General features: G+C 63.2%; 1 protein-coding gene across 3 annotated transcripts; it reads right to left on the reverse strand.

Annotated features, from left to right (window-relative positions):
* Window positions 1-103: 103 nt before the first annotated feature.
* Window positions 104-13,017, reverse strand: ODAD3 (outer dynein arm docking complex subunit 3). 3 transcript variants are annotated; one of them, XM_037888107.2, is made up of 13 exons: window positions 12,132-13,017; window positions 10,441-10,562; window positions 8,228-8,305; window positions 7,464-7,643; window positions 5,986-6,087; window positions 5,602-5,727; window positions 4,897-5,019; window positions 3,830-3,988; window positions 2,570-2,730; window positions 1,918-2,074; window positions 1,423-1,578; window positions 1,214-1,298; window positions 104-954 (listed from the first exon to the last, which is right to left on the reverse strand). In XM_037888107.2, exons 1-13 carry the CDS (start codon window positions 12,214-12,216, stop codon window positions 827-829), a joined length of 1,662 nt encoding a protein of 553 aa, XP_037744035.1. In that variant the 5' UTR covers window positions 12,217-13,017; the 3' UTR covers window positions 104-826. The 3 variants fall into 3 exon arrangements, with proteins under 3 accessions (XP_037744035.1, XP_043388686.1, XP_043388687.1); XM_043532751.1 differs by having other exon boundaries at window positions 1,423-1,596; window positions 12,132-12,800; XM_043532752.1 differs by lacking the exon at window positions 1,918-2,074 and having other exon boundaries at window positions 814-954; window positions 12,132-12,796.
* Window positions 13,018-13,097: the final 80 nt, after the last annotated feature.

The raw sequence follows: 13,097 nt of genomic DNA on the forward strand, positions 1-13,097 counted from the left end.
AGGGGCGCTCTCCCCCCGCAGTCAGCACTGGCCCCAGGGCGGCGTTAGGGGGCGCTGTGCTGTGGGGGGGCTCGGCGGGGGCGCTCTCCCCCCGCAGTCAGCACTGGCCCCAGGGCGGCATTAGGGGGTGCTAGTCATGCTGATCGCCCCGTGCCGCATGCTGCCCCCGGGCCTCGCGGGGGAGGGGATGCCCATCACATTGCACCAAACCAGGGGCTGCTCTGCCCAAGTGGCTTTATTGAATCACACACTGCACACGGGGGTCATCGGGGGGGATGCTTGGGGGTCCCAGTGCGGAGGGGGAAAGCCGCGAGAGGCAGCAGGGAGCCCGAGAGGCCCAGGCTGCGATTCACCCTCTGCCTGCAGGCGGGGCGGGGGGGGGGAGGGAGCAGGAGAGGGGGTCGGGGCAGGAGTAGGGGGCAGGGGGCTGTTTTCCCCCCTAAGGCGGGGAAGGGGAGGGGCCCAGCCCCAGGGAGCCCCGCTTGCTTCCCGGCCTGAGGGGTCGCCCTGGGGAGCTCCCCATCCTCCACGACTGGCTTGGGCCCCTGGCCAGGCCCGGGGGCAGCCCTGACCTTCACCCTGAACCCCCGCCAAGGGCAGGAGCTATGTTGGGCTGGGGCTGCCGCCCCACTAACCCTGGACCCCCGACCCCCGGCGCTAGAGGCCACCGTGGGGGGTTGCTGGGATCAGGGGCGGGCTGGCAGGGCCTAGGGTCTTTGAGGGGGCGGCTCACAGTCAAGGGCCTGGACTGGAGCTTGCTGTGCCTTTAATACCCTCGCAATGGCCCTGCGGGGGGGGGGGGTGAGCTCCGAGCCCCCCCGGCTGGCTACAGCTTCCCCTCCTTCTTCTTGGGGCGGTTGCGGCGCTTGGTCTTGGCTTCAATGATCTGCTGGGACTGGCGCTTGAGCGCGGCCCGGGTCACCACGTCGCCCTCGTCCCCGCTGTCTTCCTCGTCTGGGGGCAGAGACGGGGGGCGCGGGCTGGTGGGGGGGGCAGAGCAACCGCTGCCCCCCCACACACCCTGCGCTGCCAGCAGGCCTCGCCCCACACCCTACCAGCTCCCCTCACCCCCACAGTACCACCCCAATTCTCCCCATAGCCCCACTCCCAGCCCCCCCACTCCACCTCACTCCCCCCCTCCAGCCCATATCTCACCCCCTGCCACGCGCACCTTTGCCTCTTCCAACCTGGGGGGACCCCCCCACACACTCACCATAGTACATGTCCTGCTTCTGGGCGACGGGCAGCTTCACCCGGACGTTGGCGCTGGGCAGGCGCCCCTCCAGGTTAGCGTGGAACTGCGAGAGAGCGCAGCGTTAGAGCGGCCGGGGGGCGCCTGGCCCAGCCCCGGGGATGGGGGACGGGGAGGCTGGAGGAGCTGTCAGGGAGGGGGTGAAAAGGGGAGCCCTGCCCCGAGCCCACCTCCTCCTCTGCGATTTTCTGCAGCAGCTCCCTCTGGTCCTGGTCGCCCAGCTCGGCCAGCACCTTGAGCAGCTTCTCCTCTGTCTCGGCCAGCAGCTCCAGCACGTAGTCGCCAGCGGCCTCGTCCGGCGGGGCCTCAGCAAAGCGCCCACTCTTCTGGGGGGATAACAGTGCCCACCGCATGGGGGAAACTGAGGCACGAGTGTGGGCGGGGACTCGCCGTAGGTCAGTGTCAGAGCTGGGGATAGGGCCCAGGAGTCCTGACCCCCGATCCCAGCAGCGTTCATGCCAGCCTGCGACTCACCAACCCCCCCCCTTGTGTTTAGCCCAGGGCGTGGCCAAGGGGCCCCCTGGTGGCGATACCGGCCACTGCAGGGCAAGTACAAACTGCAGGGTCCGTCTGTGTCTGCCAGCCCCTTCCTACCCCCAGCCTGGCCTGGCCCCGGCAGCCTGCAGGGGGTGCTGCGCCAGGGGGCTGCCCTCTTGTTCGCTCACCAGCCGGATGTGCTGAACCTTTCTGGCCAGGTGCTCCACGCCCGCCTTGGCCACCAGCAGCACCCGCGTCACCTTGTCCAGCTGCCCCTTGGCCACGTCGCGCTGCGTCGTCTCCTGGCGCAGGTGAGTTCGCAGCTCCTCCAGCAGGCGCTGGGCCCTGGGCAGGGGGCAGGGTGGGCATCAGCGCTGTGGGCACTGCCTACCCCGGGGCGGGGCAGGGACAGAGAACTCCTGCCCTTAGCTCCAGCCAACACAGGGGGAGCTCTTGCTCCCAGCCCCTCCCCCCGCCGCTCTAACCACTGGCCCCCACTCCCCACTCAGAGCTGGGGACAGAACCCAGGAGTCCTGCCACCCAGCACCCCCACTCTCGCTCTAACCATAAGCCCCCACTCCCTGCCCAGAGCTGGGGACAGAACCCAGGAGTCCTGTCACCCAGAACCCCCACCCCCACTCTACCCACTGGCCCCCACTCCCCGCCCAGAGCCGGGGACAGAACCCAGGAGTCCTGCCACCCAGAACGCCCACCCCCGCTCTAACCACAAGCCCCCACTCCCCACCCTTACACAAGAGCCCCCCCCCCACGTACTGAAGGGCTCTGGGGGGGCCTCCTGCCTCTACACACCAGCAGGGGTGGGGGGGGTTGGCAGCTCACCCCGTCACCCGGGCCTCCCCTGAGTAGGTGAGGGCCTGCAGCTCGGCCTCCAGCGCCTCCTTCTCCTCCCGCAGCTGCACCAGGGCCTCCTCGTTCTGCGTCATCAGCTGCTCTAGCTGCTGGAAGGTCTCTCCTTGGGCCAGGAACCGTCTCACCACCTCCTGCCGGGGGTGCGGGGTGTTAGAGCCCCCCAGGGCCATGGCCAGGCCCCTTACACCCCTCTCTGCCAAAACGCAGCCACCTCCGGGGAGGGTGGAAGTGGGCAGGGGGGCTGGGAGGCAGGACTCCTGGGTTCTCTCCTCCAGCTCTGGGCGGGGAGTGGAGGCTAGTGGTAACTGCAGATGGGGGGGCTGGGAGGCAGGACTCCTGAGTTCTCTCCTCCAGCGAGGTGGAGCGGGGAGGGCACTGCCCATGCTGCATTGTCCCACCAGAGTTCCAAACCCCCGAAGAGAATCGTGTGTGGGGAGAGACGAGGGCAGCCCAGTGCCCAGCTGGCAGGGACAGCCAGAGGCCTGGCACCCATGGCCACCCAACTGCTCGCTGTCCCAGGCAGGGGGCTGGTGCCCGTGGCTCTTCCCGCTCCGGCTCTGGCCGGGGAAGCCGATAACCAAGATAGCTTGGCTGTCAGCCCGCCGTCGCCATGGCAGTGGCTCCGGGTGAGTGGCGTGGGGCGGGCGTGAAGGAGACCAGCCGGCTGGCACCGACCTGCTTCCCAAGGACCTTGGGAGGTGGCACGTCCCCGCCTCCCTGACACAGGTAGCTGGGGGGTGGGGCCCCGCTGGCCACAACTCTCCTGGGTTGGGGGGCGATTTCTGAGTGGGGGCGCCCCCACCCGCTGCCGGGGGGAGTTGGCAGGTGACTGGCGGAGGTCGAATGATGGGCAGGTCGTTTGGCTGCCATGCGATGGCGACGAGGGGCCATGAGCGACTCGTGGGGGCCTGGGCTGGGGAGAGGTCATGGGACTGGCCAGAGGGCACCCCCTCGCTGCCCCTGGATCTACCCCAGCCTCGGGACCAAGACCTATGCCATGGGGGGGGGGCGGGCTGAGGGAGGGGGAGAGGTTAGAGCCAGGACTCCTGGGTTTTGTTCATGGCTCAGGGAGGCAGCGGAGTCTAAAGGTTAGAGCAGGACTCCTGGGATGTATCCTTGGCCCTGAGAGGGGAGTGTACCCTAGTGGTTAGAGCCCGTGGTGGTTTCCGGCTGGGCAGTGCTGGGGACTTGGGGGCGGTGCCGGGGGCAGAGCCCTCCTCAGCCTCTCACCCTGGAGTTGGTGACCCCGGTGGCCATTTTGATCTTCTCGAAGGTCTCCTCCATCGCCACTGTGCCCAGCAGCTGTCTGGCGCGGAGGATGGTGCCCTTGTTGCGCTGGGCGTTGCTCAGCAGCTCCTCCGTCTGCAGGGGCAGGCGCTCCCGCAGGGCCTGGAGAGAGACGCGGCGCTCAGAGCCCCCCCGCCCGGCGCACTCGCCACCCGCAGCCAGGCCTGGGCCAGGTCGCTGCCCCCACCAGGGCCTGGGCTCAAATCCCGCCAGGGGCTGCAGCGGCTTGGCCAGTCGGTGTGAAATAAGCAGTGGTGCAGAGGGGCAGACACCCTGCCCTCCACCGGCTGTGTGTGGGGAATGCTGACAGCGCTCCCCCTGCCCCCTACGGCCACGTGAGGGTGGAGCATGCCGACTGCGCTCCTGCCCCCTCCGCCATGTGGGGGTGTGGCATGCCGGCTGTGTGGGGGGGATGCTGACCGCACTCCCTCTGCCCCACCTGGGGAGTGGAAGTCCCAATTGCTGGCAGCGGTGCCATTAGGCCTGGATGGGTGCAGGGATAGCTCAGTGGTTTGAGCACTGGCCTGCTAAACCCAGGGTTGTGAGTTCAATCCTTGAGGGGGTCATTTAGGGATCTGGGGCAAAAATTGGGGATTGGCCCTGCTTTGAGCAGGGGGTTGGACTAGATGACCTCCTGAGGTCCCTTCCAACCCTGATATTCTATGTATTCTATGGGTCTCACGTGAACCCCTATGGGTGGCCCTGGATCCAAGGTAGATGACATCTCCCCTCATCCTCCACTACCCGCAGCCCACAGCTGAGCAGACACCGGGGGGGAGATATGCCCCAAGGGTGGAGGGCCGGCATGATGCACCGCTTCAGCGCTATGGTGGGAGCGGAGTGGGGACTAGTGGTGAGAGCAGGGGCTGGGAGCCAGGAGTCCTGGGTTCTCTCCCAGCTCTGGGAGGCGAGTGGGGCTAACAGTTATGAGCTGGGGTTGCTCAGCTGGGGAGCTGCTGCTGCCCAGGGTGGGTGCCGCGTACACCCTCCCCCCCCCGCCTCAGCCTTACCCGTCTCTCCGCCCGCTCATTCTGTGCTCTCCTCTCGTCCGCCTGCTTCTTCAGCTCCGACAGCTTCAGCTCCCGCGTGTACCTCTCCCGGTAGATGCTGTCTTCTTGGAGCTGGAGCTGTTCCTGCACGGGGGGCAGTTAACGCTGGGTCAGCCCCCAGAGGAAAAGCCCAGGTGCGGGGCAAAGGTCAGTCCAGCAGATACTGCTGGTCACAAGCCCCCGGGTCTGAGCTGGGATGGACCTGGTGGGTACCGGCTGGGACGGGCCCCCGGGTCTGAGCTGGGATGGAGCGGGAGGGTACTGGCCGGGATGGGCCCCCGGGTCTGAGCTGGGACGGAGCGGGAGGGTACCGGCCGGGACGGACCCCCGGGTCTGAGCTGGGACGGAGCGGGTGGGTGGGTACCGTCTCAGATGGGCCCATGGGTCTGACCTGGGATGTGGGGGTACTGGGCTAGAATGACCCACTAGCCTGAACTGCTGCAGGATGGAGGAATACCCACCTCGATGCACCAGGGGTCTGATTCGCCCTGGTGGCCCCCGTCTCACTGGGTGCTGCACTGAGCCTGCGTTTCCCCCAACCCCTGGTGGCCCCACAATGCTCCATCTCCTCGCAACTCCCCGCCCAGACCCTGGTGCCCCCCCGTCCCCTGCCCAGACCCTGGTGCCCCCCATCTCCTACCCACACCCTCGTGCCCCCGTCCATACCCTGGTGGTATCCCGCGTGGCCTGTGCATCCGTGTTCATCGCTTGCAGGCCATGGAGCTCTTGGTGTAGCCTTAGGATCTCAGCTTCCAGCACGTCCAGCTGGGTCTGCGCCGTCAAGCTCTGCTCCTGGGGGGCAACAGTGTCAGCTCCCCACCCTGCTGTGCTCCCGAGGGCGGGGACGTGCCTAGCTCGGAGCCACCCCCAGGGCGCCTGGACCCAACCCTGCGGGTCCCTGAGGGGACCTCGGCGGGGATCCCATCACTCTGGATCCATGAGCTGGAGGTGGCTGGCGGCGGGGGGCCAGGCCCTGACCCCGGAAGCTCAGGGGGTGGGTGGGATGAAGGGGGAAATTTCTCTGTTCAGTACACACACGGCGGCCCCCACCTGCATGTGAGCTTTGAGCTGGCGGTACAGGCCGGTGACATGCTCTGCCTCCTCCACCTTCAGCCGGGCTTTCTCCAGCTGGTTCTCCAGCCTGCGCAGGGTCTGGGCGGGGAGACGAATGCCACCGAATGAGCCGCCCGCACACAGCAGGCCACTGATCCCCATGGGAGCCAGGCCCAGGGACTCCCCGGCTTTGGATCAGGCTGTGGGGAGCCCCCCCCCCTTGCCTCCCCAGATGGCTGAGGCCTTGGCCTGCCTCCCAGGACCCCTGGTCCCCAGAGCGGGCTGAACCGAACCCTCGGATTAGGGCTGTCCGGGCCAGTTGTGCTGCAGACGACACCGGCTTCTACAGCCCCGGCAGGCAGCAGGGCCGGCCAGCCGGGAGGAACCGGCGCCAAAGGGATTCAGCACAGCCTGGTGCCCATCTCGGAGCCCAGGGCACCCTCCTGTCACGTCCTCTGGGCCTAATGCAGGGCAACCCTGGGCACCAGGGCCAGTTTGATCCCCAAAAACCTCCCCATGTTTTGGAAACAGCCGCATCTGCCGTTTATTTAGCAAAAAGAGAAGCCGTGATCACACCATACACCAGGCAACCTGGGGCAGGGCGGGCGGCTCTCAGCACGGCAGGAGGGGCAGGAACGGCAACTTCTTATGCTCCCTCCCTGCTGCCAGTGCCGACTCACGGCAGCAAATGACTCGTGCTTGCATGGGGGGTGGGGGTGGGCTTAGCTTCCCTGGTCTCTCCCAGAGGCTCATGGGAAGGAGGCTCTGGTCTGGAATTCCAGAGACCAGGGTTCTAGTCCCAGCTCAGTCACACCCCCGCTCCGTGTCTCAGTTTCCCCACCCGTGAAACAGGGCCAGAGATTCTGACCCTGAGAACTGGGGCAGGCCCATGACAGCAGCGAGGGGCGCTGTCTCCCTCCAGTGGCTGGTCTGTGTCACAGGTTTATGAGTTTGCTACGGCTGCCCTGCTCAGAGCTCAGACCGGAGAGCTGCCTATCCACTAGGCCATGCTGCCTCCCCGGTATAACACAAGAGACATCAGGGGGAGGGAGACAAGGGGAGCCCAAGGACAAAGGGAGAGGTTAGAGGTCAGCAGGATGGGCAGTGCCCAAGGGCAGAAGCTTCCCAGCCAAAAAAGTGGCCAGTGGTTTGTGACTCCCCCAGGCTGATCTGCCTCCACACCCAATGGGGCAGCAGCTGGTGTTCCAAACCCTCCCCACCCTCCTTGTCCCCACACTCGGAGCATTAGCCAGGCCAGAGATACCGTAATACACCTACTATTAGTGTACAGAGCCTGGCACAAAGGGTCCCGGGGCCAAGGCCCGGGTCCTGGGCACTATCGTAATACACCTAATAAATCACATTCAGCACAGAAGTGAACCTTCCCCTCCAGCTAACGCCGAAAGGGTGAGTGCTGTGCTGGGGTCAGTGCAAGCCTCCTCACCCCCGACCCGCCCCCCGAAACCCCCGCTCACCTTGGCTGCCTCCACATTCCCTTCCTCCACCTCCTGGAAGCCCCGGGCCTCCCGCACCTTGGAGTCGTACTGCAGCTGCAGCTCCTCCAGCCGCCGCTTCCTCACCTCCACCTGGTGCTTCAGGTCGTTCAGCCGGTTGATCTTCTCGCAGAGGCGGTGGTTGATGAACTCGATGGCGCCCTCGGGAGGAGAGAGGAGGGAAAGGGCAAATCGTACAGGGCGGGGTGTTTTCCAGGCAGCGTCTCAGCTCCCACTGAAATCACCCCACCAATACGTCGCCCTCAGCTTGAATCAGACCTTCCCTGGGATCCCCGCCCCCAAACCCCATGGTTGGTTTCATACCAACAGGAAACAGAACTGACCCTTTCAGGCCCTGATCCTGCACAACGTTCAGCGTGGGATCAGAGTTACCCACCCTCAATCCCAACCCACAGCCCCCTGCTATCCCAGCCCTGCCCCCCCAGATCTTCTAGTGCCCCTCAATCCTGACCCACAGCCCCCTGATATCCCAGCTCTGCCAGTGCCCCCAATCCCGACCCACAGCCCCCTGCCATCCCAGCCCTGGACTGCTCACACACTGCTCTACCGGTGCCCCTCAATCCCGACCCACAGCCCCCTGCCATCCCAGCCCTGGGCTGCCCACACCTCTGCAGATGCCCCTGATTTCTCTCTTTTTCCCTCCTAGAAATGCAGGCCTGGCGACCGTTCATCTGTAGCCTTGACCAGCTGGCCTGGCACACAGCACGGCGCAAAAACCCACACACCTCTCCACTTTTATTTTTCAGCGAGGCCTTTTCGGCAGCCCGGTCCCGGAACACCTCTTTTATGATTTGTTCCTCTCCCTGCAGAAAGAGATGGCTGCTGTCACCCTCAGAGCTCCTCGGGCCAGGTGACACCTCCAGTCCCGGCACATTGATCTGCGGAACAGACGTCCCGATTCCTGGACACGCCTGCCCCCACCGTCCCTTGGTCCAGGGACAAGCAGACAAGGTGGGTGGAAATGAGCTTTCACTGTTTGTATTGTGGTAGCAGCCTGGCGACACAGTCATAAGCCAGGGCCCCATTGGGCTGAGCACTGTACCGTATATTAGGTGTATTATGGTAGCACTTAGGAACCCAAGGCATGGGCCAGGACCCCATTGTGGTAGGTGCTGTACATTATTTATTAGGTGTATTATGGTAGCACCGAGGCACCCAAGGCATGGGCCAGGACCCCATTGTGCTAAATGCTGTACATTATTTATTAGGAGTATTACGGTGGCACCTAGACACCCAAGGCACGGGCCAGGACCCCACTGTCTTATTTATTAGGTGTATTATGGTAGCATTTAGGAGCCCCGGCCATGGCACAGGACCCGGTTGTGCCAGGCGCTGTACAGGCACAGAACACAAAGCCAATCCCGGCCCGGGAGAGCTTATCTAGGTCACTGGGAGAGGGTTCAGAGAAGAGCCAGGAGAACGATTAAAGGCCCGGTAGCCACAGGCCCAAGAAGCAGCATTGGGTCAGTTTCCCAAAGCGACGGTTAAGGGGTGGCATGATCACGATTTCGAAGTGCCGGCGTGGGGACCAGCAAGACGATCAGAGGAGCTCCCCAGTCCAGCAGCCAAAGCCCTAACGAGCTGCAGCTAGACCAGTTCAGACTGGAAATAAGTAGCTCATTTTTAACCCCAGGGGAGCAATTCGCCAGGGCCTGCGGGGACTCTCCCTCCCCGCCCGTTTTAAAGGCAAGGCTGGTTCTTTTCTCTAGCTCCAAGAGGAGATCATTCAGGGCAGTTCTGCGGCCAGCGTTCTTCACAGCTCAGCCTAGACGATCGCCGTCGTCCCTCCTGGCCCTGGAATCGAGGGCGCTATTCGGCACGCCAGGAGACGGCCGGTGAGAGCGCCAGGCAGCAAGACGGTGCCGGCCAGCGGGCTCAGCTCACCGGCTGCTAGATCACGGTGGGAACATTTTGATCCAGGAGGCAGATCTCAGGCACATCCTGCTGAAGCAGATATTTGGTTTCTCCTTTTGTCACCCACACCCTGGTGTGGAGAGAGAAGGGGGGGCTGCTACCAACCCTGCTCTGGAAAATCCTCCACAACACGTAGGCGGCCAGTGAGCTACGCCAACGGCCCATCATGCTGACCAACGCTGCCAGTTTTCTTAAGTCTCCCCACCTGCCTGTCGCCACCTGCCATCTCCTGTCTTGTACTTAGATTGGAAGCTCTTCGGGGCAGGGATGGTCTCTTTGTTCTGTGATCATGCAGCACCTGGCACAACGGGGTCCTGGGCCATGGCTGGGGTGCCTCGGTGTTACCGTAATACACCTAATAAATAATGTACAGTGCCTGGCACAACGGGGTCCTGGGCCAAGGCTGGGGCCCCTAGGCGCTACCGTAATACACCTAATAATGTACAGTACCTGATACACCCTCCACCTTCACACATATTCCCCATCTGCACACCCCTATACACTCCCCTGCACCCTCCTACACCCCCACCCCACCCCATAGACCCTCACATCCCCCCCACACCCCAAAAATAACCCCCACCTACCCCCATAGACCCACCCGCTCACCCCCCACCCATCCCCCAGACCCTCATGCTCACATCTCCCACGCACACCCCCAAAATAACACCCCACCCACCCCCACAGACACTCACCCCCACTTATACCCCCCACACCCTCATGCTCACACCCCTACATATACCCCAACCTGCATACACACACCCGCAGGACCCCATGTCTTCCGCACCTGCGCGCCCTAATACGCTCTGCCACACCCTCATAAACCTCCCGCCCACCCAGCCCCATACACCTCCCAACCCCACAGAAATGCCTCAACACTGGACCACAACAAGAGCTGAAAGAAGTCTCTGAGTGGGGGGCTGCTGCTCTCCAGCTCACGGGCAACCAAAGCACACCCTGAAGGGAGCAGGGCCACACACTCGTGCCACAGGCTCTGAGCGCCCTGCCAGCCCTGGGGACTGCTCACCGCCAGGATGGCCGCCAGCTTCTTGTGCAGCTTTTTGTTCTCCTGCCGCAGCCACGCAATGGACTCCCTGTTCTTCTTGATGGTCCACTGGGAGCTCTCGTAGAAAGCTTTCCGGTCGCCCTCTACCAAGGGGGCAAAAGAGCCCCACGTGGGGGAGTTACCAACAAGTACAGGCAGCTGGGCCACTGCCTGTCAGCCCCTGGGCTCACCCAATCAAAGCAAGGGCTAGCATGGCCAGGACTTGGATGGGACACCTCTGAGATGCTCTCCCCTCTGTGCCACCAAAGAACCCTGGTCCCTAGGGGGCACTTAGCAGCCAGATGTTCTGCAACTGAGCTAGAGAAAGGCAACCCAATGGGAAGGCCCCTCTGAATGCCTCCTTGTCTTGTTTAGGTCACTTGCTCTGAGACCTGGGGTACATCCACAGGAAATACAGGGCCGATCTAGCTCACCACCCTGACTCTGAAAGCAGACAGCTTCCGCGGAAGGCACAAGAAACCCTCTGCAATAGCAGATGGGGGCTAGTGTGCCCCCCAGAGGTCCCATCTGGTCTTTAATAGCTCAAGACTGGCCGAAGCATTGGGTTTTATCCCTTCCAATGCTCTTTGATAGCATGAACTGTTCTAACTCTGGATCTTGTTATCCATAGCTAAAGCCCTACCAAATTCTCGGACATGAAAAATGCATCCCGGACCATGAAATCTGGTCTTTTGTGTGCTTCTACCCTATACTACACAGATTTCATGGGGGAGACCAGCGTTTCTCACATTGGGGGTCCTGCCCCAAAAGGGAGTTGCAGGGGGGTCACAAGGTTTGCCTTCAGAGCTGGGCAGCCGGAGAGCAGCAGCTGTTGGCCGGGCGCCCAGCTCTGAAGGCAGCACCCCCCAGCTGCAGCGCAGAAGTAAGGGTGGCAGTACTGCAACTCCCCTCTACTAACCTTGCAACCCCCCAGAATTCCTTTTTGGGTCAGGACCCCTACTATTACTGTACAACACCATGAAATTTCAGATTTAAATCCCGAAAATCATGAAATTGACTATTTTTAAAATCCTATGACTGTGAAATTGACCAAAATGGACAGCGAACTTGGTAGGACCCTATCCATAGCCAGTCCTTCTTCCAATCTCCACCTCAGCGCCATCCAGTGGCAGGGAGTTCCAGAGTCTAAAGGCTGTGTGGCTAAAGCACTTCTGCTCTCCTTGCCGCCCCTATCTACTCCTAGGGGATGGAGCACTGGACTGGGACTCAAGATACCTGGATTCTATTCCCAACTCTGCAACTGGCCTGCTGGGCAACCTCGCACAAACCATTTCCCTGCTCTGTGTCTCAGTTTCCCCTTCTGTAAAATGAGGATAATAGTACTAGCCGCCTTGGTAAATCGTTTTGAGATCTACGGACGAGAAGCGCTATATAAGAGTGAGGGATTATTCTTCCTCATCATCCCCAGCTTGGGGCTGGATTTTGCTGTGTAGGAAGCTGTTGCTGGAGGGAAGAATTTAACCCCTTCCACCCCACTCTGGGTTAACAGCACGCTGGGGGCAGCTTGAGTTGAGAAGGAAGCACTGATGCAGATGGAGAGCCACACGTGGGGACCTCTCCCCCTTCTGAATGCTGACCCCGCCCCCCTCTCCTGCCCACCCCCAGGGCAAGCACCCCCACCCCACCCCAGTGGGTGCGGAACAGCTACGTACCTAGGAGCTGTATCTTATTCTGCAGCTCTGAGATCTGCTCGTGGACTGGGGGCTTCACCCCGGCAGGGTTCAGCGTTGCAGGCATGGTGGCAGCAGCCCCCGGGCACTAGCGAGGTGCTGGAGAGCAGGGTGGCGAGGCACAAAGGTACGCTAGAGCTCTCAGGGGAGCACCCTGGGCAGGGAGAGGGGGCACCCTAGGGCAGATGGGGGCACCCTGCGCAGGGAGAGGGGGCACCCAGGGGAAGATGGGGGGCACTTTGGGGAAGATGGGGGGCACTTTGGGGGGCACCCTAGGGCAGATGGGGGCACCCTAGGGCAGGAGAGGGGGCACCCTGGACAGGAGAGGGGGCACCCAGGGGAAGATGGGGGGTACCCTGGGGAAGAAGAGGGGACACTCTGGGGAAGAAGGGGGGGCACGCTAGGGCAGATGGGGGGCACCCTGGACTGGAGAAGGGGCACCCAGGGGAAGATGGGGGGTACCTGGGGAAGAAGAGGGGGCACCCTGGGGCAGGAGAGGGGACACCCCAGGGAAGATGGGGGGCACGATGGGGGGCAAACTAGGGCAGATGGGGGGCACCCCGGGGAGGGGCGGTAGCACCCCAGCGGGTGGCTCCACTCCCCTCAGTGCCCGAGCTTCCCCCGCCCGGCAGCCGCCTCTGCGCCCCTCCAAGGCCCCGCTCCCCATTCAACATCCTCCGCCCAGCTCGCCATGGCAACCAACGCTGACACAAAGCCTCCCATTGGCCGCCGGGGCGCGGGTGCGGCGGGGCATGATGGGAAGAAGGTCACCGGGCTTTGACCCACTGTGTGGGAGCTTGGTAACTGCGCTGCCCCACTCCGCCGCCGTCCAGTGAAGGAGAGGGAGACCGGGAGACATTCTCTGCTCCCCCTCCCGCTTCCTCTCCCCCGGCCCCCCTTGCTATTATTGGCCGGGAGACTTCCGCCACATTCAAGGTGGCCGCCAAA

This window comes from Chelonia mydas, chromosome 20, assembly GCF_015237465.2.
Source record: "Chelonia mydas isolate rCheMyd1 chromosome 20, rCheMyd1.pri.v2, whole genome shotgun sequence".
NCBI classification, from domain to species: Eukaryota; Metazoa; Chordata; order Testudines; family Cheloniidae; genus Chelonia; species Chelonia mydas.